Raw genomic sequence first — 25,252 nt, forward strand, 5'->3', positions numbered from 1 at the left:
GCCATGAGAATCAAATGAGATGATATATGTGAAGTGCTGGCTGTTTTCGTTATGAAGGAGAAACCACCGGCAGGTAGGGGGATCAGGAAAGGTTTGGAGGGGGAGGGAGAGTTGAGGGGTCTCTTGTTGGGGAGATTTTTATGAGTGTGGGAGTGGGTTGTGCTTTCCTGAATTAAGCACAGACACTGAGATGAGAAAGTGCGGGATGTGTGTGGGGGATGGTACGTCCTCTTTTTCCTCTGGCCTTTATAAGGAAGCTCCTGGGTCTTGAGAGGGTAAGACTTGGGGAGAAAAAACAAAAAACAAACAAACAAAAAAAAAAACTTTCTTTATAGATTTAAGGGGCACTGGCTCCCCCTTGTGGCCTCTTTGCAAACAGCGCTTCCAACCTGGGGCTCTGACTATTTCCAATGCCCAGGGGTACTGAACGGCCTTCTCTCCATTTTAGTGTTTTTCAATCAGACCTTGAATTACGATGAGACTTTTATTTATTGATATTTTCCCAAGAACGATCTTTAGGGACATCTTGAGGCACAATTGTCAATAGGCAAGGTTTATTTGTTCCCTCTGTGTTGCGGGCTCCCTGGAAGCCCAAGCGTCTGGTGCCCTCAAACAGCTGGTCTTCCACTCCTTGTTGGCAATACCCCAGGTTCTGCATCATGATGGCCCCCATCTCACCCACTGAAGTTCCACTACCCCACCTGTTCTTTGCACAAGACACTTCATCTCCTGACTCTGAACATTTTTACTGGCTGCCCCTGGTGCCTGGACCACTTTCCCTCCTCATCCAGTCTTCCCAGACTTCCTTCAGATATCAACAAAAGTCTCACCTTCTGTAAGAAGTCTTTCCCAGTCCTCCTTAGTCTAGCGCCTTTCCTCTAAGACTACCACCGATTTAACCTGTATATATCTTCTTTGTACATAGATGTTTGCATGTTGTCTCCCTTGTTAGATTGTAAGCTCCTTGAGGGCAGGGACTGTTATTTGCCTTTTTTTTTTTGTATCCCTAGAGCTTACCATAGTTCCTGGCACATAGTAGGAGCTTTTAAAATGCTAGTTGACTAACTATCCCTTTCAGGACCTTGCTCTCTTCTTGGTCACTCCAATAAATATATTTGAGGAGCAGCTAAGTGGCATAGTGGATAGAGCACTGGCCCTGGAGTCAGGACGACCTGAGTTCAAATTTAGGCTCAGACAGATATCACTTACTAGCTGTGTGACTCTGGGCAAGTCACTTAACCCCAATTGCCTCACCAAAAAAAAAAAAAAATCAAACAATAAACATATTTGAGCTAAGAATGCAAATTTCTAAGGCTGGGGACTATTAATCATTTGCTTCTTTGTATCCATAGAACCCAGCACATAGCTGGTGCTCCATATGTTAATTGACTGAATGAATGAATAAATGATAAAGCATTTATGAAGCCCTTACTGTGTGCAAAGCACAGGGTTAAGCTCAGGGGATGCACATAGACCAGTCACACAGGTACACTCTTGAGGAGCTCAAATTCTAATGGAGGAGACAATACGTGTGAAAGGTTTTAGAATAAAACCTCATCATTTTCTGATGTTGAACCGTTTGCCGGTGCCAGGTTGTTGGGAGCAAGAATTTTCTTTTTGGTTCTTCCGTAGCTGCGGCTGCAGCTTCTGAAGGAGCAGCTGCCAGGCTGTGTCTCCCCAGACCCTTTCCAGGATGATTAACTGAGGGCTCTGGGCTAGAAGCCTTGCTATTCCCAAGGCTCTTGGGCTCAGGGTCCTGGGACTGTCTCCATCAAGATCTGAGGGGATGGTGGTAAAGATTCTGACAGTGGTTTGGCCTGCGCGGCGCATGCTGCCGCATCCTGTCTCTTGCTCAGGGTGCTAGGTGTGGGTGGTAAGCAGTGGGTTGGCAGGTGGTAGGGGTGGCTGATCCCTTCTCCACAGGAGTTGCTTCCCCAGATGTTGGCTGTGAGGGCTGAAAGCAGGAATCATGGTCTGGGGGCTAGGAGAAGGGGTTGTCATTCCCAGGGCTCCTGTGCTTGTCTGCCTGTTGGTGGCAGCTTGTCAGCAGATGCTGCTTGTGGTGATGAGGAAAGTGGACCTCTTCTCCACAATGATTCCTCACCTCCATGATGGCTGCCGGGCTGGCCTAGAAGCAAGTCCAGTGGCCCAGGGCACATTTCATTCCCCAGGCTCTTGGGTTCAAAGTCCTGAGGTGACTCTGTCAGGGTCTGAGGTTTGATTGACAAGGGTATTGGAGGCTGGTAATGGTCTTAGAGATGTTGAATGACAAGGTTTACTTGGGACTTCTTTTAAATTGTTCCCTCTCCCCCCATCGCCATTTTATTATTATTCATTTAATCAAGCATAGAGTCAGCTTTCTGTGAGGGCACACAGCTGCCAAAATAATTTTTCTTAAGAACAGATCCGATCATTAAACATTCATACCCAGTAAACTCCAGTGGCCTCCTATTGCCCCCTTAGGATAAAATAGTGTTTTAGACCTTCACCACCTGGACCTAATCTATCTTTCCAGACTCATTATATGTTACTCATTATCCTGCTATCCTACACTTTACAACCCCACCAAATGCCCTCCACTTCTTATCTTAAAGCCTCTTAGCTTTAGAGGGGAAGTATTTTATGTCAACTATTCCATATCACCTAGTACATGTCTTTGATACAAGCGCTTTGAGGTTACTGCCTGATTATCAACGGAATACACACCGATGGGGACTCATGAGGAAGTGTCAGAAGCCACAGCCCCTTTAGCATTACCCCTAGAAACCTGAGAGGAGAAGCAGCCGACCTCTAGGGAGCTGGCCCACCAATGAGAGTGGGAATTGAGGAAATAGCCCTGAAGAGATGTCACACAGGAAATAAATAAAAAACAAACACAAGATAGCTAGGAGGGGAGGGCACTAACAGATGGGGGGGCGGAATCAGAAAAGATTTTGTGTAGAAAGTGGTACTTAATCTGAATAGTGTAGGAAAGTGTGGGGGGTGGCTAGCACCATGGTATGTGGATCGGGAGGTGAGAGAGGATAAGTTCTATTTTGGACACGTTTGGTTTGCAGTGTCTCCAGGACATCCAATGAGAAATGTCCAAGAGGTCATCTGTGTTGAAAGACTGGACCTCAGAAGGCTACAGTAACAGTCATCACTAGCATTCATATACTTTTTAAGGGTTACAAAGCCATTTACATGTATTATCTCATTTAATCTTCACAATGACCTTGCTAGCTAGGTGCCATTATTATCCCTATTTTATGGATGGGGGAACACATTCAGAGGTTAAGTGACCTGCCCAGGGTCACAAAGCTAGTAAGTGTCTCAGGCCAGACTTGAACTCAGGTCTTCCTGATTCCAAGTCCAGGTTTCTAGCTGCCATATCACCTAGTTGTCCTAATAATACATAGCTTAGGGAGTCACCTGCATAGAGATTATAACTGAACCTATAGCAACTGATAACATCACCTAGAGAGGGTATGGAACAGGTATTTTTAGCTTTTTTTTGTGTCATGGCCTCCTTTGACAATCTGGTGAAACCTAAGGATGCCCTTCTCAAAATAATATTTTTCAATGCACAAAATAAAATACATAGTATTATAAAGGAAATTATATTGAAATATAGTTATTAATTTTTAAGTACACAGACCTAACGAGAAAAGGGACCAAGACAGAGCTTTCGGTGACCCCCAAAGTTAGGGCACACAGTAGGTATTCAATAGAGATGATTGATTATTAATTAATGCTCTATTATACATGTAAACATTATAGTTGGTACTTTCCCAGTGTCTCATTGTGATATGGAGGGGACCCTGGGTCCCCAAGGCTATACTTAACAAAGTAACGCTAAATGCTTGAGAAAGTTTCAAATCCTGACCATCAAAGGACTGACATGTTTGTTATCTGAGGACCAGCCTGGCTAAACATATTCTCCAATTCTTAAGTCCTCAAAATTCCTAAGTGTAGAGAAACTCATTGGCCAGAGCTGTGACTAGGTACGGTTTGCACCAGGCACAGATACTATCAAGTGCCCCGGGGCAACTAGGTGCCAGGCAGCCCTACTTGGAGGAGAGGTCTGAGACAGAGCTCCTGGGACCTTGGCCTGAGGGTGGGAGAGCAGGTACAGGGGGAGGAGGAGCTCTCCCCAGTCCACCATCTGGTAGCCTCCTATTTTAACAAATGATTCTTCCTAACTAGACGCTAGGCTTTATTTTTCTATGCTGTCTATGCAGACAACAAGCACCCTCTGAATTCAGCGCCCTGAGGCAAAGCCCCAGTTCTGCCCTGGTTCCAGCTCCAAGAGGTCGGCCACCAAATGATTCATCTGAGAAGGGCCGTGTGACTATATCCTGCTACTGTAAGGAACTGGGCTCTGCCATCCTTCACGAAGCTTCCCAAAAAATCTTTCTGAAGCGTGAGTTTAACCAGACCATCCCGCTATTGAAAAGCCAAGATAAAACAGAAGCCCAGTATTTGAGGTCCTCCATAGTCTGACTCCAATTGCCTAATTCTGCAAACCTCCCTTTGTAAATGCTGCGTTCCGGCCAAGCTGGACCATTCTGGACCAAGCTGGTCCGTGGCCAGGGTGGCCGTGTGCTGCTTCCCTCCCTTTGCAAACCGCACTCTTCATGTGTGTACCTTGGAGAGCCCCTGTCTTCTGGGCTCAGGTCAAATCCCATCTCCTTCCTCTCAATAAATATTCCCCAAGCACCGTCTGAATCTTTCCTCCGCCCCCATCCTTCCCACTCTTCTGTTACACCCGCCTGAATGCCTGTCACGGCCACTTTCCTCCCATGACACACTGAAAGCAGAGTCATTCCAATTTTTGCATCCTCGGTGCCTAAAACAGAGCCTTGAATTTAGGGGGAGGGCTTCATTCACTGAGACACAAGGTAATCATTGGGCCACAGGCAGGACTGAAGGAATAACATTAAGGCACAGTGTGTTTCAAAATTCTCCTATTTTTCATATAAAAACATTTTTACTTTACTGATAAATTTTGTTTCATTTTCTTAAAATGGCCCCAGTCAAGAGGATCTGAGTTCAAATGTGGCCTCAGACACTTACAGCCATGTGACCCTGGGCAAGTCATTTAACCCTGATCGCCTCCCAAAATAAACAAACAACAAAACAAAAAAAACCAGCATACAAAACTACCTGTTAAATGTTTGTATCTATAATCCCTGAAAACTCAAGGAAAGTAACACCCAGGAATGCTTGTGAATGATACGGCAGACAGCAGTTTTCCATTTGTAAAAGCTGGGTCAGGAGCGTGCCTTATAAATTAGTATGAGCGTTATCCAAAGTTTTCAACCCGAGTTTCACTGCCTTTTAAAATTTTCTTTATTTACAATTGTACTCATTGAGTAAATTGTTATTAGATGGCTCAGTAGATGGTGTCAGGGAGACCTGACTTCAAATCCAGCCTCAGCACTTGCTAGCTGTGGGAAAATGGGGATAATAACGGCACCTACCTCTCAGGGTTGTTGTGAGGATCAAATGCGGCGATGTTTATAAAGCTCTCAGCATAGTATTTAGCATACAGTAGGCGCTATATAAAATATTAGGTTCCCCTGTTGTTCTCCCTGGTGCTACTTTGCTCGTTAGGCATCACCTCACACAAGTCTCCCTTTATTTCAATGAATTCTTCCTAGGAAGGAAAGAAGGAAATAAGCAATTAATAAGCACCTACTGTGTACCAGGCACTTGTGCTAACCATTTTATATATATTGTCTCATAAATGTTGCCTCACAACAACCCTATGAGGTAAGTGCTGTTATTATCTCCATTTTACAGATGAGGAAACTGAGGCAGACAGAGGTTAAGTGACTTACCCAGGTCCCACAGCTAGTAAGTATCTGAGGCTGGATTTGTCATATTTGTCATTCCTTGTGGAGCACTAGTAGTCTATCACATTCACATACTGTAATTTGTTTAGCCATTCCTTAATTGGTGGTCAATTTGCTTTCCTTTTTTTTTTTGCTATTAATAATAATAATAACATATTTTTATAGCACTTTAAGGTTTGCAAAACACTTTACAAATATTGTCTCATCCAATGGTCACAATGATAACCCTGGCAGGCAGGCGCTGTTATCATCCCCATTTGACAGATGAGGAAACTGAGGCAGACAGTGATGTGCCCAGAGTCAACTATTACCAATAGTACCGAAATATAAATATATATATGTGTGTGTGTGTGTGTGTGTATATATATATAAAAACAGGTACAGAGACAGATAGAGATATACACACACAAAGTGAAATAGATTTCTTCTTGTTTGCACAAAAGTCCCTTGGGATATTAACTCAATAAGGAAATTGCTAGGTCAAAGATTAGGCACCATTTTCTAATATTTTGCATGAATCCAAATTGTTGGGGGAGGCAATCGGGGTTAAGTGACTTGCCCTGGGTCACACAGCTAGTACGTGTCAGAGGTTGAATTTGAATTCAGGTCCTTCTGACAGCAGGGCCAGTGCTTAATCTACTACGCCACCTAGCTGCCCCTAAATTGTTTTTTAAAATGGAGGTCATGGACTCAAGGGGCAGAATGAGACACGTACTTTGAGCATGGCTAAAGACTCGCCCATTTGTTACAAGGTTTTGTTTTCCTTTGGGGGAGGGGGGTTGGGCTTGATGGCCAACTAGGTCTTTGCCAGTTTCAAGACTCCCCAGGGCCTAGGCGACCCAAGATCAGCAATTCTCCACCAATATAAGTTTTTCCCGCCCATAAGTTCAAATGAAATGGAGATGGGATGAGTCCATTTCCGTACAACCTTTTAGGGGGCGGGCTGTACGGTGATGGAAAGATCCGGCCACCAAACGGACGGAAGTGTCTGAGCTTCCCGCCTCCGTGCCGGACCAGTCTGTGAAGAGCCGCCAGAAGAGCCAATCAGAGCGCCTCTGGGCCTGACTCCTCCGACCAATGGGAGAAGAGGAGATGGGATTGGCTGGAAGCTAGAGACCATCGTCCAATGGGAGTTGGCGGCGGTGGCGGCTGTAATGGCTGTTGTAGCGGCGGTAGCGGCGACGGAGGCGCGGCGGCGTCTGCGGAAGGCCCAGGCCTGAGCTAGCCTGGGAGGCTTCGGGGAGAGCGGTCTCCGCGTGCGGCCCCGACCCGGGATCCCAGCGTCCTCTGTGAGGCGGCAACAGGTAACGAACGGCGCGGGGCCGAGGTTCCGGGGCGCCTCCTGCCCGCAGGTCTAGCGCCTCCCGGCCTCGGCTGTCCTGCCGACCCGGGCCCGGGACCACGGAGGGGCCGCGGTAGGCCTCAGTTTTCACGTGTGTCACATGGGGCCGCAGGCCTGCCAGGCCCGTTGTCCGCTCCCAGCTCGAGCCCCGGGGTCCCCGGCGGAGGCAACGGCGCAGGCCGCGTGGGACGTTCTGGGCCTCAGGAGTAGAGAAACCTGGGGCCAGAACCCACCGCGGCGGACGCCGGCCGTAGGGCCCAGGCTGAGCCCGACACCAGGCATGCATCAAGCGCCTACTGCGTGCCGGGTACCGGGCTAAGTGCTGGGCATCCAAAGAAAGGTGGTAAGCAGGAAAGGAAATGTGTATTCCTTAAGCACCTTCTGGGTGCAGACACTGGGCAAAGTGGTGGGAATACAAAGACAGGCAAAAAAACAAACCCGGAAACAGCTGAAACACCCACCCCAGCCCTCAGAGAGCTTACAGTCTAATGTAGAAGGCAATATGAGAATGGCTCTGTGCTGACCAGTTAGGGGTGGGATAAGCTGCAGAGAATCTGTAGAAGGAAGGCAGTAGCATTACTGGAAATATATATGCAGGAAAGGCTTCTTGAAGAAGGTGGGATTTCCAGGGACCCACAGGAAGCCAGGAGATGGGGGGGTGGGGGGAAATATCCAGTGAAAGGAGATGGAGGGTCTTGTGGGTCTCCTTATCAGAGGACTGGCCGGGAGGGGTCCAGCTTATGAAGGGCTTTAGAAACCAGACCGTGGGTTTTAGGTTGATTGGATCCAGGAGGTAAGAGGGTGGGCTGGAGTTGATCGATCTGGGGGTGACCTTACTTTATTTAGGAAGCTTTATTTTTATTTAGGAATACTTTATTTTGGCAGCTGAGTGATTGGAATGAGATCCGAGTCAGGAGGCAGAAAGCTGTTGTACTAGTCTGGGAGTGGATTGTCCCTCCTTTGTCACAGGAGAGAAAGGGGTGTCTAACCAGGATGTGTGGGGTGACCCCTGAGGCTTCCTGGGAGGACTTCAGCTGTAATAGGGAGGTTCTGAGGAGGGGAACAGTTTGGGGCAAAAATAATGAGTTCTGTTTTAGACTTGTCCAGTTTAAGATGTCTGTGGGACAGCCAGTTGTGCCAGGAGAGACCCTCAGCTGGTGAGCGCGTCACCAGATGTAGTCGCACAGAGAGGAGATGGGAGTGCAGGACAGAGCCTTGGGAGACGCCGTCAGGGAGTGGGGAGGACCTGGATGAAGATCCAGCAAAGGAGGCGGACAGAGGAGAAGCAGGAAAGAGGGTCGGCATCAAAACTGGGAGAGGAGAAGACGGTGATCTGTAGCGTCCAAGGCAGCAGGAACGTCCGGGAGATGAAGCTTGGGCCACTGGGGGTCATTGGTCACTGGGCGTGCCGTGGAGCAAAGCCAGTCTGCAGAGTCCAGGAGAGAGAGTGACCTTCTGGGGAGGAGATGTAGAGGGCAGAGGGATCGAATGGGGGTTTCAGAAGAGATAGGGAGGTGGTGAGATTTGACAAAGGGTGACTGCTGGGTGACCAGGTGGGAAGAGGGTCAAGAGTAAACAGTCTTGTGTGGTGTGCGCCACTAGGTGGCGCCATGGTGCGTGGAGCCTCAGGCACTAGCTGTGGAGCTCTGGGCAAGTCACTTACCCCTGTTTGCCTCACTTTCCTCTTCTGTAAATTAGGGGCAAATAGCGCCTGCCTCACGGAGCTGTTTTGAGAATCAAATGAGATGGTTTACGTGGAGCACTGCATAAATGCTAGTGGTGGTGGTCATCGTGCTTGTGGTCAGGACCAAAGAAAAGAAAGTTAAGGTTGTACATCCCGGGGAACAGGCCGGGATGGAGGGAGGAAGGCAGAATAAGGGCGAGGAGTCAGGACCTTATGAGGAATAAGGTCAAGGGAGAGTTAGAAAGATGGGAATCTGTGATTAGAGGAAGGAACTTCAGAGTTAGAATCACAGATGTAGCACAATTATGGGTCATCGAGGCTATGACCCTCCTGAGACAGAGGATGGCCTGGGAATCCAAGATGTTTGAAATGTGTCTTTGTGTGTGGGAGGCCCCAAGTATGGAAGGAGGAGTTTGGACAGAAGATGGAGACTGTGTATCAAGTCATAGATCCCTTGAGAAAGCAGGGAGAATTACCAGCAGAAGAGTAGATGCTGCTGTAACGATTTGGGCAGGGTCAGGCAGACAGACAGACAGACAGATGGGAGAAGGTTACTTAGTGTTTCTGGCAAAGGGACAGTCTAGAAGCCCTTGTCAGGAGCAAGGATTGTGCTGGCTCCAGAGTTTGGAGAATAATAACTGAAGGAGTACCTAGCACTCAAGAGAGTGGCTATGAATGTACAAGGGTTAAAATCTAAAAGTGCTCACAATTTCATGCTTGTGATTTGATGTTTTTAGAGTAAGCTGATTGTCCTTCCAAGCTTTAGATTTTGATAAACTGATTATTTCTGCTTTGAAAGCTATAAATTCTGATATTTGTTCCTGGATTCAAGTCCTGCTTCTGAAAGGTAAGGCTGTCTGAACTAAGGTTATTCACATAAACCTTTCAGTACTTGAGGTCAGAGGTGTCAAACCTGCTTGCAGCATGGCCAATTGCAAAATTTTTAATATAGCCTGAAGCAGATTAAAATACAATTGGGAAATGTTTAACAAAATAAAAAAGTATCATACAGTATAGATAAGTTAATTTGTGGTTTTCTAAGTCATCCTATGGCCTGCAGGGATCCATTTCTCTTTGAGTTTAAGTTAGTAGAGGGAGTTATCAGTCCTATCTCCACCTCAGCTCTACTCCCCCTTGTTCTTGATACTCCTGAAACCACAGGTCCAATCTCTCTCTCTCCCTAATTTCTCCTTTTATGGATTTAGTTTTCTTTTGCACCATTTTGGCATTTCTTATTCTTCCTTATTCTCTTAGAATTTTACTGGATTCTGTGTTCATCGAGTATTGGTTCACTTTCCTCGGTCTTATAATATTTGTCAAGTATTCTCTTAGAGGATTAAGTACTTATCTTTCCTTCCAGTTTTAGGAACCTCTCTTTTGATCTGCTCCTGCTCTTGATTTATTTGAATTTTCTTCCTCTTGAAATCTTTGGTTTTAGAGACTTTTTTTCCCTGTATTCATTCCTCCATCACTCACTTTCTGATTCTTTCCCGCTTTAATGGGTACACCCCCAGAGTCAGAGTGCACAGCTTCTCCAGCTTTATTCCATGTTGGAGGAATTTCACTGACCTAGGTCTCTGCCTTAAGGAGCTTCCAAAGGGACATCTGTGACTGGCATTCCACCTGGTTTTTGCCCCTTGCAGCCATTCCAGCTGATCCCATTACCCAGTTCATCATTAACCATCTACCTTTTCTTCTCTGGATGGCTGAGTCACTATCTGGACATTTTCACAGGGCTGAAGGAATGTGGGGAAGGTATTCTGGCCAGAGTCTCTACAGTTTTGGGGGTCTCTAGGATAGGGACCGTTGCAGCCGGAAGGCAACTCAGTTTTCTCCCACCCTCTCTTCACGTGGCTGGGCAGAATTAACGTCTGCCTTTCAGGATGGAGAGTGTGCACAGGTTTTCTGCTGAAAGAGGAGAACCTCATTGTGCGTCCCAAGCGCAAGCTCTAGTGGGTTGAGAAGATGACGACTGGTGGAGGATGGACGCCGAGAGTGCTTTAAGGATGAGCGCTTAGTGTCAGGTGTTGATCCGTGGGTTTTCTCTCGTCCTGTGCGTTTAGCTGTCGTTGCTCCGTGTCTAGTACGTCAAAAACGCTCCCTTTGGCATTTATGGGGCCTGCCTTCCCGGGCCAGCCAGCCACTGGCTTGTTAATGAACGCCTCCCAAAGCAAAGCAGCACAGACCTCTGCTGAAGAGCAGCTCTGAAAGACTAGACCTAGTCAAACCAATGGCGAGGCGTTGTATGTTTGCTTTGTATGTACTTTTATCTCTTTTTTGTCTTTTCAGCAATGGCTCAAGAAGAAATGGACATTGATCTTCAGGTGGGAGAAGGAGGTCCTGCTATGGAACATGGGGAGGAGGCCTCTGCTGATGCATTCGTTGGGCAGGTGGATGCCCCTCTGCTTCCTGTTCCTCAGGTGCCAATCGAAGTGACCGAGGAAGTTGTGTCATCTGCCGAGGAGAATGTGGACCTTGGCGCCGCAGCAGCAGAAGATACAGTAGGAGCTGATGTCAATCCCATCCTCCCAGAGTCTGCCCTGACCTCGGTGAACAGTTTCATTGACAGACTGCAGCAGCTGCATGGGGTGCTGGGCCTCTTGAGGCAGCCCTCCCAGCAGATGACGCAGTCAGTGCGAACGAGGAGGAGGACAGTCCGCCTGCAGAGGAGGGCGGGAGGGTCTCAGAGGACTGTGGACTACAGGTAAGAGGCAGGGAAACGCCCACACAACCAGGCGGGCACGCAGAGACTATACTTTTTCACCCACTGTGCCCGGGGAGACATCTGGCTTTATACCAAAAAGAAAATCCAGGTGTTTTCAGGTGGGATAACCGTGTTCATCTGGCAAAGCGTATCTTGGCACGTAATGATGGAAATCCGTTTACCAATCCATGGTACCCAGGGGGCCCAGATGGGTGGATTTCAGTCAGATTATCTTTTTTTTTTTTTAAAGCAACTGGGGTTAAGTGACTTGCCCAGGGTCACACTGCTAGTAAGTGTCAAGTGTTTGGTCTGAGGCCAGGTTTGAACTCAGGTCCTCCTGACTTCAGGGCCGGTGCTCTATCCACTGCACCACCTAGCTGCCCCCAGTCAGATTATCTTAAATCCTTTTAAAACACTGGAGGAAAGTAGCCTAGCGTTGTGGGAAGAGTCAGTGAGGTTTGGGGTAAGTCCTAGCCCCGTAAGCTTGGGTGTCTACAAAATGAAGAAAAAAACACGTCCCAGGTTGGAGTAACACACATAAAAGTGCTCTGGGGTGCAGACCTATGGGGATCCCTTTTATCGAGATCAGGGGCCCCCTTTGGCGGCTGGGCCAGTGAAGTCTATGCACCCCTTCTCAGTCACGTTTTTGAACAATTAAGGAAGTGCTGGTTTTCAGTTAGAGGTCAGTGAAAATGTAAATGGTATTTTCTTTTTTCCTGAAATTTATCCGTGAACTCCAGGTGAAGAATCCCTGGCCGAGATGCTATTGCTCCCCTCGCACGAGTTGTTACGTTTCTCATAGGCTGAAACTATTTCCCAGCTTTGAATTGAAGTCTTTAGGGGCAGGGATGAATTACTTCATTTAAGAATCCCCCAATAGGGGCGGCTAGGTGGCGCAGTGGTTAGAGCACCGGCCCTGGAGTCAGGAGGACTTGAGTTCACCTCCGGCCTCAGACACTTGACACTTACCAGCTGTGTGACCCTGGGCAAGTCACTTCACCCCACTGCCTAGCGAAAAAAAAATAATAATAATAATAATAATCCCCTAATAAATAAGCGTGTCCTGTCTGGTCATCTTTCAGGGGCCCTAAGGCTGGAGTGGGGAGAGGGAGAGTTCTAGAAAGAAAGTTATGTTAGGTTGTGAGTTAGTTTTGAGCATATTCTTCAGTGTGAAGACCTTTGCTGCTCTCGACACTTGAGAATGTGCTGTGAATTTGAGAATGACTTCCCTTTATAACCTTTTGTCTGGACTGGTCTTACCAAGAGGTAGGTGTTCTTGATAGATTGTTGTGCGGTGCAATTATTATGCATTACGTTTTCTGCTAAGACCATCCCTCTTTATTAAGTGGTTGCACTTTTGTGGAGTATATATGTGTGTGTACATATGCATGTATGTGTACATACATGCATATGTATGTATATGGAGGCTGCACCTTCATAAAATCCTGCACCGATTCCTCCTTGTGTCATGGAGGTGACCGTGGCTTTGTGGACGCTGCCTGCAGAGTACAAGCTCTGACAGTTGTCTGTGTTAGAGCAGCTTCGAGTCTGATCCCAGCCTCAGACCATGCCTGTCTGCCGAGGACCACCAGCAGGCTCGCCTCTTGGTAATGGATTTTAGCGGCTGTGGCCCCCCCGTGAATCCAGATAGGGAACTGCCTTCTGCAGGGCCATTGGCAGCGTGATGGAAGAGGAGGCCGAGGGTGAGCCGCTGAGGGGTAAGGAGCCCAAGCCAGCTGGGTGTTCTCCCCTACATGAAACCAGAAGTCAAATGGCGGCCCCAGGCTCTTCTGGAAGAAGCGACTTCTTGGCAAAGTTGGGTTTATTGTGTGTCCAAGAACCACGTTGTGGCGGTATACGTGGTCGTCTGTGACACTGCTCATGCTGAGTGTTTGCAGAACGGCCGCAAGAGAGGTAGCAGAGCCTCCGTGCCAGCCCCATTGTGGAGGAGGAGGCAGGAGAGACCTTCTGTGAAGAACTCAGGAAGAATTCTCTAATTGAACTTCAGGGTAAAAATGGGCCTTGGGAAGAGGGGAATAGAAACAGTGTTGGGAAAGATGGTTCAGGAGAAAGACATGAATGAGACCAAAGACCTCACCCCCATCTCTCAAGACAACTTTTTTTTTTTTAATGAAACATTAACTGTAGCTATATGCAACAGGATATGGAACCAGAAGGTTTTCATCATAAAACATACATTTGAGAGCTACTCCTCCAACAGCCCATCCTGACACAAATCCTCTTCTTATCCTAAAAGTTACCCTTCACAGCCAAAATGGCTTCATCCTGCAAATCTCCACGGCTTTCTCTTGTGGATTTCCTCCATTAAAACTTCTTTCCCAGATTTTCTCCTGAAGCAGTTGAGTGTTTATGAAGTCCCAGAAGCACTGTGCAAGGCACTGGGGTTACAGAGAACAAAATGAAAGTCCTGACCACAAAGGGCTTCCATTCCATCAAGGGAGACATTGTGTGCTGAAGTAGCTGCACAGTATTTATAAGGCATATTCCAAGTACAAAGTGAAAACTTGAACAGAATTTTGAAGGAAACAAAATGGTTTTGTTTGTTTAGTGGGGGGGTATATTCCAGACATGGAGTTGAGAGTTTGACTGGACCATAGTGTGTGAAGGGCAGTAACAGATTGAAAAGGTTGATTGGGACAGGGTTGGTTGTGAAAGATTTGCAAAGCTAAGAGAAAATCTTGTATTTGGTCCTGGAGGCAATAGGGAGCCACGGAGTTTACTGAGTGGGAAAGTGACCTGACTAGACCTTCACTCTAAGGATAGGATGTGGAGGATGGCCTGGAGAGGAGAGAAACTTGAGGCAAGGAGACCAAGTAGGAGAATATTGCAGCGGTCCAGGCAAGCAATGACAGACCTCATGGGCGGCTGCCCTGGGCATAGAGAAGGGGGTGGAGGTAGAAGTTACTGACTCTGAAAGCTGATTGGGTAAGGGTAAACCTGAAGTTGTGACCCTGGTGATGGGAAGAATGGTGGTGCTCTTGGAAGACAGGGAGGGGGAAATAGGAAGTAAAGAGAACAGGTTTGTTTTGGACATGTTGATTTTGAGATCCCTGTAGGATATCCCGGTGTTGCCCAGCAGGCATTTGGTGGAGAGAGATTAGGGCCAGATCTGTAGATTGGGAAGCTGTCTACATTCTGGTAGTGGTGGTGCTGGTGGTGTTTTTCAGTCGTGTCCTATTCTTCGTGACCCCTTTTAGGGTTTTCTTGGCAAAGATGCTGGAGTGGTTTGCCTTTTACTTCTCCAGCCCATTTTACAGATGAGGAAACTGAGGCACACACATAGATTTGAACTCAGCAGAATGAGTCCTCCTGACTCGAGGCCCAGCACTCTATCCACTGTGCCATCTGGCTGCCCATATACACCTTAGAGATGACAGTTAAATCTGAAAACTAATGAGATAGCAGGGAGAGTGTTGTTAGAAAAGGATCCCTTTCAGAGCCACTGGGGATGTGTGCACATGCGCACCGGCCTAGGTTGGGGTGGGGCATGGATGGTGACCCATCACGGGCGACTGAGAAGGAACATCCCACCAGATGGGGAAAGAATGAAGAGGCCAATGTTCGGGGTGCCTCCAAGGAAGGGATGGTCAGCAGGGTCGAAGTACACACGGATGAGCGGGAGGAGAAGAGAAGGCCAGACCCAGGTCTGGCAATTAAGAGATCGCTGGCTGTGGGATCAGGGGTTGAGGCAACAAATGTGAGCAGCTTCTGCCAGGGATTTGTGAAAGGTGGAAGGGATGTGGGATGATGGTGTGAGGGGCTGCGAAGTTTAAGGGTTGGAGAGATTTGCTCCTGTTTGTAGCCATCAGGTTAGGGGTCCTGTTCCCAGAGGATGTGGGAGGGACTTGGCAAAAGGTACAGAGAAGAGGGTACATTGTGGTCTTCTTGAGGTTTCAGATCCTTCCGTTCTTCCCGAGATTTAGACTGGACATTGGACAGGACCTCAGGTATCCCACAATCTGGTCCCCTTCCTTGACAGATGAGGTCACTGGAGTACAGAGAAGGGATGGGACTGGCTGAGCTCCCCCTTTTGAGACATCCCCAGCTGTCAGGACACCCCCCCCCCTCGCCCCATGGAATAGTGAGGTCATGTGTAGCGAGAAGCCCGTGAATTCTCTGTTCACCCTGCTTTACAGATTCGGAAGTGGGGAGAGAAAAAGCTTACAGTCTGCTGCAGGGTGGACAGAAGTAGTAGGGCTGCAGTCGGAGACCTGGAGACCCCAAGCTCCCCACAGGGAAGGCCTTTGGCAGGCTCCGGTGTCTTGTCCGTCATTCTCTGTGCCTTTGGGATCTTTTCAGCCAAAGAGCATTTGTGGCTTCACTGGGCGCTGACAACACGTCTGAGAGTCAGGTGGATCCTTTGTGGCCCAGGATGGGCACAAGGCTTCAGGGCACTGCACGTGAAGTGAACACCCACTGCTCTTAATTTCCCAGCAGAGTACCCAGAGAGTTCCTGAGCCTCCGAGGTCTCGACAAACCTTATCCTTAATTTCCTTAACAGTTCTGGAGGGCAGTGAGGCAGCCAGCCAGGTTTCGAGGTTATGTGCCTCTTGCTTAACTGTCCCATGTTGGCATAGTCTTCATTTTCTGACCCAGCCCCTGGGCGAGACTGTGTTGTAATTGCTGTTTTCTAGCAAAAGGTGGCCAAGTAACTCAAGAAGAGCTGGCGCTTTAGGCCGGCCTGCTGCATGACATCTTGGCTTGGCTGTGCATGGCATACAGCATCCCTGTGTGCCGCCGCGCCTCCCTGGGCCTCCGGGAGCCCGGGCCCGCCCCACGGAAAAGTTTCTAAATCATCATGGAGGCACCGGCTGTCCACACCAGCCTCACTAACTCTTGTCCTCCAGCAGAGGCAAGATACTGAAATGAGAAAGGAAGGCAGACTGGACCCTAGGCGGAATTTCTGACACTTATCTCTTTCATACCCTCTTCAACCTTTTACTTTTTCCTCCCGCATTGTCCAGAATTATCCACTCTTTCCCTGGCCCCATCAAAACTCTCATTTCTTGTCTCAATACAGCTCAGCTCAGAAAGCAATCTGATTAAACCAATCTGCTATAAAATGTGAATAACTAATGGTTTTTCTTAGCCCTCTTGGGGATATTTGCTTGTTCACCTAAATTGGTGTAGTTAGGGGCAGCAAGGTGGTGCAGTGGATAGAGCTCCAGCCTTGGAGTCAGGAGGACCTGAGTTCAAATCTGGCCTCAGACAGTTGACACTTACTAGCTGTGTGACCCTGGGCAAATCACTTAACCCTGATTGCCTCACCAAAAAAAAATTTTTTTTTAAAATAAATTTGTGTAGTTTTAGGTGGTTTGGGGGAGACCTGGGAAGGGAGGGTTCCTTAAATCTCATGTACTGTCCTGGTTTAGTCTATTTACCCAGGTCCTGGGTAGAAAAAGGAATGATTGAGGCCCCCCAGGGCCCTCTCTCTGGCCATGTGCAGCCAAGGGCTAGAGTTGGGCAGAGTGGATCTGTTCTGAGGACTTTCTGAAGAAGCCTGGGGAATCGGAACAGCCAGGACTGCTACAAAGTGACCCCTCCTCTCAGGGTGCGTGGTCAGAGGACATACTTTCTGTCCCAGACACCTGGATCTTCTGAATTATGGAGAGAGACCCTGTAAGAAGGAATCTCCTAGTTGTGAAATGATCCAACCATTCTGGAGAGCAATTTAGAACTCTGCCCAAAGGGCTATAAAAATGTGCATACCCTTTGGCCCAGCAATAGCACTTCTGGGGCTGCATCCCAAAGAGATCATACAAATGGGAAAAGGACCCACGTATACAAAAATATTTATAGCAGCTCTTTTTGTGGTGGCAAAGAATTGGAAATTGAGAGGGTGCCCATCAATTGGGGAATGGCTGAATAAATTGTGGTATATGAATGTAATGGAATACTATTGTGATGTAAGAAATGATGAGCAGGCTGACTCAGAAAAACCTGGAAAGACTTGTATGGACTGATGCTGAGTGAAGTGAGCAGAACCAGGAGAATGTTGTACACAGTAACAGCCACGTTGTGCGATGACTCATACTGATAGACTTAACCCTTCTCAGCAATACAAGGATCTAAGACATCTCCAAAGGCCTCGTGATGGAAAATGCTAGCCACAGCCAAAGAAAGAACTATGGAGTTTGAATGCAGATCGAAGCATACTGTTCGCTATTTTTATTTTCTTTTGTTGTGTTTTGTTTCCTCTTTCTGGTGGTTCCTCCTTTTGGTTCTAATTCTTACCTATGACATCACTAATGTGAGAATATGTTTAATAGGAATGTATATGTATGTGCAGATTGCACTCCATCTTGGGGAGGGAGGGGGAGAAAAATTTAAAACTCAAAAGCTTATGGAAGTGATTATTGATAAAGCAAAATAAACTATTTTAAAAAGGGGTGGGGGGAATCTCCAAGCAGCTTCCTGCTTCTCTGTGCACCTCATCCACAGAGGCCCCTGAGGCTGCTTAGTTTGCCAGTTTAACCTGCTCACTGTTGGTGCCCAGTTGTCCATTCTACACATAGTGATGGGTCAGGTTAATGTTACATTTCATTTGGCTGCAACTTTGGCTTCAGGGGCAGCTAGGTGGCACAGTGAAAAGAGCACGGGCCCTGGAGTCAGGAGGACCTGAGTTCAAAGTCAGCCTCAGACACATGATACTCACTAGCGGTGTGACCCTGGGGAAGTCACTTGACCCTGATTGCCTCGCAAAAAAAAAATTAGCTAAATTTTTAAAAAAAAATTCTTTATACATGCTCAGTCTTCATAATTTTGTTGCCTGTGTAACATAATTGTCTGTCCCTAACTTAAAAAACTGAGATTCATTGGAAGCTGATGAAGATGTTTAAGAACTTTACGGATGAAAGGATGAAAAGCTCTATTTAATATCCCTCTGTGTGTGTATGTGTCTGTCTGTCTGTGTGTGTGTGTCTGATATGTGTCCTTCCAAGAATGGATCTCCTCTTCTGGATCTCAAATAGAAAATAGAAACAAACCCTGTGAATTCTTCTTTAAACTCTTTTTTAGCTCAGCTCTTTGAGTAGGTACTTAGAAACTCCTAGTTTTCCATGAGAAGCAGGCAAGCCATTAGAAAATGTAATATTTCAATAGCGAATCATCTCTAGAAGTTCATCTGGGGACTTCTAAATTTGACTCAATGACATAAAAGCAGCTATTAAAGATAAAAGTGGGTCATTTTTTAATAGTCGCACTTTTTAAAACATACCCTAGATAATTATTATGAAGTGCTCAAAGCACTTTGGGGAAAAGGATGTCAGAAAATATCAAATTAAAGTAGAAAGTGGGTCTGACTGACAGGAGCCTTCCTGCTCACACCCTGCAGAGTTTTAGCCAGGGCTGCTGGAGCAGCCAAAGGGCAGGAAAGGGACACTTTCCATCTTTTCCCTCCCCATGCCAAGGTGCATTGTGGGTGCATGGCCAGAGAACCATGAGTGCCCCACCCCGTCAGCCATTGCAGACCCTGCTCATCCCACTCGTGGGTCCCATTCTCAACTCTGTGAAGGGAACAATTAAGCACTCCCCTGGACTAGGGACAATGTTGAGGGCTCTTCGAAGTGTCCACTCTGTTAGCAGGGCAGGCGTTTCTCATGCTGTAATGTGGTTATCTTCCTGTACAGAGCAAGGGCACCACTGGACACATACTTCCGAGTTAACAGGGTACAACCAGTCCAGTTAGCAGATCCGCCCAATCCTGATGATGATGACAATGACCCTGGCTCTGAGGTCATCCATGTGTCGAGTGACTCTGATACAGAAAGTAACAGTTCCAGTGAGGATGAGGAGGTGGACATCCAGGACGAGGACCCAGACGCTGTTGGGCTTGGAGGTAGGCGCTCTCCAGGTTTGGGTTTGGTGGACGACAGCCCATTCTGGAGTTTCCGCACATGGCCACCAGGTGGACAGTGTTACCACTTATGCTAAAGTCCCAGCTGGGATCTTTCCTCCATGTTTTCATTAAAGCTTTCCATGTTACAGTGAGAAAGCTAGATTAGACAGTGCCAAGTACATACTTAATTTGATCTGAGGTATGTGGTATTTATGGGATATAATGGGATTTTGTTTTAGAGAGCTAAAGATGGATAAAGATGGATATGTTCATTCCCCCCATCTTAGAAGTCAGTGACTTTTCTGGGCTTCTGACTAACTTTCATGTGTTAATATGCAAAGGTCAAAGTAACTGGGGTCTCCTAAGTGTCCATCCTTTTATTAATCAGCAAGCTTTTATTTAGCATCTGTTATGTGCTTAATAAAACACAACGAATGAAGCCGTCCCTCCCCCTACTGAGCTGACATTCTGATGGAGAAGTCAAACAAGGATATAGGTGCATGTACATATACGTGCATAAAGAAGAAACAGAAGTTTAGTACCGAGTGGTGTGGGAAGGCACTGGCAGCTTGGGGACGAGGGTCTGGGCTGTGTCTTACCGGAAGAAAGAGCCTGGGGTAGAGGTGGAGGAGGGGAATGAGAAGAATGTCGCCCAGACAGGACAAAAGCATGGAGGAAAGAGGACGAGCCCATCTGTGCATCCCAAAGCAGAATGGGGAGGGAACATCCAGTGAGGCCGCAGAGGTCGGCTGGGGCCGGGTTGAGAAGGGCTTTAAAACTGAGCAAGCCCTAAAGGCAAGAGGGAGCCGTGAAGGTTTATGGAGCTGAGCAATCACGTTGTCTGGTCCAGTATTGAGGACTTCGGCAGCTGTATCGAGAATGGGTTGGAGTGGGGAGATGTTCAAGGCCATAGTCTAGGCCAGAGGTCAGGAGGCCCAGAGCTAAGGTAGGGAAGGGAAGGGTCAGATGCAGAAGATGTTATGGAGGTGGAAACAGCCGACTCCCCGGCCCCCTGATGGGCTCCATGCTACTGTGCCTGTGTCGGTGACTTCTTTTCTGTGCCCGCCTGCAGTTTCTGGAGAGGTTCCTGCAGAGGCTCTTCCAGAGGACCCTTCGGCCCAGCAGGAAGCTGCTCCTGCTGCTGGCGCAGAGGCCCCCCTCAAACAGGTAACAAATCTGTTTGGTCTTTCAGAAGAGCAAATGAGGGGGCCAGTGCCCAAAGCCGCCTAACCAAAGCTGCTTTCTTCCCTTCAGCAGTCTCCACTGAAGCCTGAACCGCTGCCTCCCCCGGCTGCAGCAGCCCCGGACCCCTCGGAGGAGGAAGATGGGGACACTTGCGCCATCTGCTTTGAACAGTGGACCAGTGCTGGGGACCACCGGCTCTCTGCGCTGCGATGCGGGCACCTTTTTGGGTACAAGTGCATTTCCAAGTGGCTCAGAGGACAAGCTGGGAAATGTCCCCAGGTGCGTACCCTGGTTTCCTGGTATGCAGGTGTAAAGTCTGCATTCTTTGTTTTGGGGGAGAGGAGTCAGGGCTTCCCGTGCCTGCCAAGCAGCAGCCTTGTGTGAAGACAGTCTCCCGGAGGCCCTGTGGGCACCTCCAAAGGTCATTCACACCACGCCCCCATTGGGGGCGTGAGCCATTCTTTCTTTCTGCTGGATGATGAGCAAGCCTCATCTTCTGTCCTTGGCCTCCAGAGAAGTGGACAGTGGTCCTTTGCTGCTTCTCGGATTGACCTTGGGCCCCCACTCCCCACAGAATCTGCTTCAGAGCCACCTTGCAGGTGATCTGGCATTCTGGTCGGCAGGGAATTCTCTGTTGTGACTCTCATCTCCTTTCTCTGGGCCCTGAAGAAGGAAGTGCCCTGCCCTTCCATGTGCCCTCGATCCCGTCCCCCTCCCGTTTTCTTCCACAGATTGCAGGCACATTGCCTCTCTCCTGGCGCCTTCCCTGCTGCCTACACACGTTCTCAGGTCTCTCCTGTCATCCCCTGCACTGTTCATCTTTCCTCCTGAAAAAGAGTGTCTGTCCTTGCTGCCTCTGCAGCTTTCTAAACACCCACTCTTGATCCTACCTTTGCAGTCTGGTTATCATTGCCACAGTCCTACCAGTTACTAAAGCTTGATCTATCCTCAGCTTTTGACACTGTACAGAGGGCCTCCCCCACGTCCCCCATTCCCTTCTTTTCTGGCTTTTGGGACACTGCTCTGCCATCTCTTCAGTCTTCTTTGTTGGGTCACTCTCTGGTTCCTCCTCCCTTTAAGTGTGGGGGACTTTCCAGGCTCTAACCTGGGACCACTTCTTTTCTCACTCTTGGTTATGTCATGCAATCTCATGGGTTTGGCCATCCAAATTTGTATGTCCAGCCCTAATATTTTCTTCTGGACTCCAACCCCACATTGCTAACTGCCTGCTGGACCTCCACCGAAGCGTCCTGTTGACTCCTCAAACGTGCTATGTCTGTCTCTTTTTTCCTAAATCCACGCCTCCTCCAAATGTCTGGACCCCACCCCACTGCCATCCTCCTCATCCTCCTCAGCCCAGCTGGAGGCCGCCCTTATGGCTCAAAGTTATCCTGGACCCTTCTCTTTCCCTTGTTCGTTGAACGAGCTGGATGTTTTTGTATTGGTTTGGACAAAAGGTTCTTCGTTTGGTTTGTGTCCCAGACCCCTTTGGCCTGTGGACCCTTTCTCCCCATACCATCAGTAAATGATAAAATAGAATGCACAGGATTACAAAGGGAATCAGTTGTGTTGAAGTACACTTATCAGAATGTTTTTAAAAGAAGTCGACAGACCCCAGGTTAAGGGCTCCTGGTGTAGATTGTTTTCTTTCACAAATGCCATTGTCCATTGCCTCATCTTGGCCTGGCAGAGACCTTGGACTCTTGGCAGCCAGGTTCTGCCACACTGCCAAAGGCTTTAGGTGCCATTTCGGTGGTCGCTACGATAAGTCCAGGCAGCCACTGTTGAGCATTAGGGAATGGCGCCATCGCTTTGGAAGGATCACAGCTGCAGGATCCAGTTGTTGGGGGAGGGATTGGGCTTCGGGACGTTCTGCCAATGATTAGTAACCGAGAAGTAGAAGAAAGGAAACGGAAAACACATGGAAGGCCCTGGAGTCAGGGCCGTGTGACCCCGGACAAGGCAGCGTCCCCCTCAGTAAAGCAGGGGAGCTGGACGAGGGGACCGCTAAGGCTCCTTCCGTTTCTAGCCCTGAGGTCCTGTGCTCCCAAGGGTAACCAGAGGAGAAGGTTGGCTACCAAGATGGTCAGCCTGAGCCCACAGAAATTGAGAAGCCAAGAAGTCTGTGTGGTGCCTTGGGTAGAGCCCCAGGAGCTCAATGGAAGGCCTGGCCAGAGGGGCGAGAAGGGGGAGTCCTACAGGGGAAGTGGGTAATGACAGCCAGCGATGCCGTGCAGTGTGAACTCTGCACAGGGGCTGCTTCACCAGCCCAGGCGGTGCCACATGGACGGGGCCCCCCAAGGTCACTGATGGAGCAGCACCTGCCTTTAGATAGTGACATGCCGCTGTGGCTGCTGAAGCATCAGTACCTCTGGTTGTGTGGTTTGGGTGTGAATCAGGAAGGAGGAGTCCTTCTTTAACGACATTAATGCTTTTCCTTCATTCTCTTTAGTGCAACAAGAAAGCCAAACGCTCAGACATTGTGGTTCTCTATGCCCGAACCCTAAAAGCCCTGGATACCAGTGAACAGGAGCGCATGAAAAGGTAGAAGGAAAGGGGTCTGCTTGTCATGTTCGCCTTTGATTCTCTGCTGGCATTTCTTAGGAAACAAGTTGGCGCAGTGGGTAGCACTCTGAATTTGGGAGTCAGGGAGACCGGAGTTCAAATCCTCCTTCAGAAATTTCCTCAGCTATGTGACACTCTCGAAGTCACAATTTCAGAGCCCCTTAAATGTGGATAACAATTGAACTTCCCTTCCCAGGCTGTTGTGAGAATCAAAGAAAGAACACCTGTGGAAGCATTTTGCTGTCTTAAAGTGCCAGATAAATCTCAGCTCAGTATTGTTATTACTCACTATTGTTAAAATGAGCTCCCATGGGTTTAATGATCACCTCTCCAGGGATTCCTGACACAGGAGTGTATTCAGCCCTCATCTCTAGGTCCACGTTATCTGCTAGGCATCTCCATCAGAATGTCCTGGGAGCATCTCAAACTCACTAATACATACAGAGCAGAACTCTTCATAGTTCTCCCAGATCCCATCCTTCCTCTCTGCTTGGGTCAGGGCCACCAGCCTCCTCTGTTCACCTAGCTTCACGACCCCAGACTCACACTTTCCTCTTCCCCCTCCCCTCCCCTCCATTGTCAAGTCTGGACAATTCTAGTTATACAGCACCCTCACTGCCCTCCCCGTCTCTCCCCTGCCCCTAGCCATCACTCGCATCTCATCCTCTGTCACCTCTTGCCAGGAGGCATCAGCCCCTTCATTGTTCTCCCTGTTTCTGGGCTCTTCTCCAGTCGCAGTGCCTAGCACTATAGAAATGTTAGCTATTGTTATTATCTTTCTCAAATCTGCCAAATTGATATTACCAGAATACCTACCTGAATACGCCACTCCCCAGCTCAAGCATCTTCCATAGCCTCTAGGATAAAATGCAGGCAGAGTCGTAGTTTGACCATGAGAAAGGCCAAAGTGGCCATCGGGTCCAACCCAGACCAGAAGGAAATCCCCGCTCCACCATAAGCCAAGAAGTGTGACCAGCCGGCTTTGCTTGAAGAGCCTCCTGGGCCCTCCTGAAGGTGCCTTTTCCACCGTGGTGGAGAAGATTTTCCCTTTGTGGAGTTTGTAACTTGCTTCTGGTATTGAAGGCCCTCTATGACCTCCCTCCCCCCCATCTACCTTTCCAGGCTTATTTTATACTAGTCCTCTTCAGGCACTGTCCCGTCTCCTGCTGCCTGCCATGCCTTTGCCCACCCTGTGCCCCTTGCCTGGAGTCAGTCATCTGTGTACATGTTGTATAGCCCCCATAGAGCGGAAGCTCTGTGAGGGCAGGGATTCTTTCCTTTTGTTTTTGTACCTTCCCTCACCTGCACCTAGCACAGAATAGGAATTTAAGAAGTGTTTTTGAGTTGAATCCACATTACTATTTCTGCATCCAGATCTTGGTCTCAGTGGGATGAACGTGAGGTGTGTATGCATGTGTATCAGGACTCAGAAGTCACAGTTTGTGTGGATCTCTGTGATTCAGTTCAACAAACATGCCTTGGGTTCCAGTTTTGTGCTATGCACAGGTGGGGTGAGTACGAGGACAGAAAGGCTGTGATGGCAACCACCTGTGTCACTCCAGTGGGCGATAGAACTTGTACACAGATGAACATGCTCCTCACTGCAGCCCCACGGAAATTTATCATGTTCCCTAGTGGCTGCCCTTTCCTTTCTTCCTCCTGAATGCCCTGAGCCCCCTTGCAGCTGGCCACTCTGTGGGCAGGGGGCCAGCACCCAGGATGGAGGGCGGGGACAGGCCGGACAGCTCCTGGGATGATGACATCCTTGGAGCACATTCCCCATTTCACTGCCTAGTGAGCTCACATTGCATTCAGCTATTCTGTTAGAACTGTGATGCTGCTGAACACGATGTTTCAAGAGTGAGCTGTTATTAGGAATTCTAAAATACCGTGAAAGGACACAGAAAATAATATTTTAATATGCTGTACTCTTATCTAATAGCAGCTGCAGGGACCAGCCTCGTAGGAGGCAGGTTTTCTGTGTACGTGCTTCCCTTCACTAGAGAGGTAGGGGAATTCAGATGGAGAATGTTGTCTATCCAGTCAGATTAATTTGCCAAGTTTGCTTGACTGTTTT

The 25,252-nt window shown here is 48.3% G+C and overlaps 1 protein-coding gene across 2 annotated transcripts in view; it reads left to right on the forward strand.

Moving 5' to 3' along the window:
• The first annotated feature begins 7,045 nt into the window (after positions 1 to 7,045).
• The window catches only part of RFWD3 (ring finger and WD repeat domain 3), a 41,780-nt gene continuing 23,573 nt past the window's right edge, over positions 7,046 to 25,252 (forward strand). Inside the window, exons 1-6 of one of the 2 annotated variants that reach the window (XM_027843253.1) lie at positions 7,046 to 7,141; positions 11,153 to 11,567; positions 19,217 to 19,425; positions 20,498 to 20,592; positions 20,680 to 20,889; positions 23,063 to 23,154. In XM_027843253.1, the coding sequence (XP_027699054.1) occupies positions 11,155 to 11,567; positions 19,217 to 19,425; positions 20,498 to 20,592; positions 20,680 to 20,889; positions 23,063 to 23,154 (1,019 nt within the window). In that variant the 5' untranslated portion in view covers positions 7,046 to 7,141; positions 11,153 to 11,154. The remainder of the gene's footprint in view (positions 7,142 to 11,152; positions 11,568 to 19,216; positions 19,426 to 20,497; positions 20,593 to 20,679; positions 20,890 to 23,062; positions 23,155 to 25,252) is intronic. The other variant, XM_027843254.1, reaches the window with a different exon arrangement.

This window comes from Vombatus ursinus, unplaced genomic scaffold (genome assembly GCF_900497805.2).
Source record: "Vombatus ursinus unplaced genomic scaffold, bare-nosed wombat genome assembly UNPS02014900.1, whole genome shotgun sequence".
NCBI lineage: Eukaryota > Metazoa > Chordata > Mammalia > Diprotodontia > Vombatidae > Vombatus > Vombatus ursinus.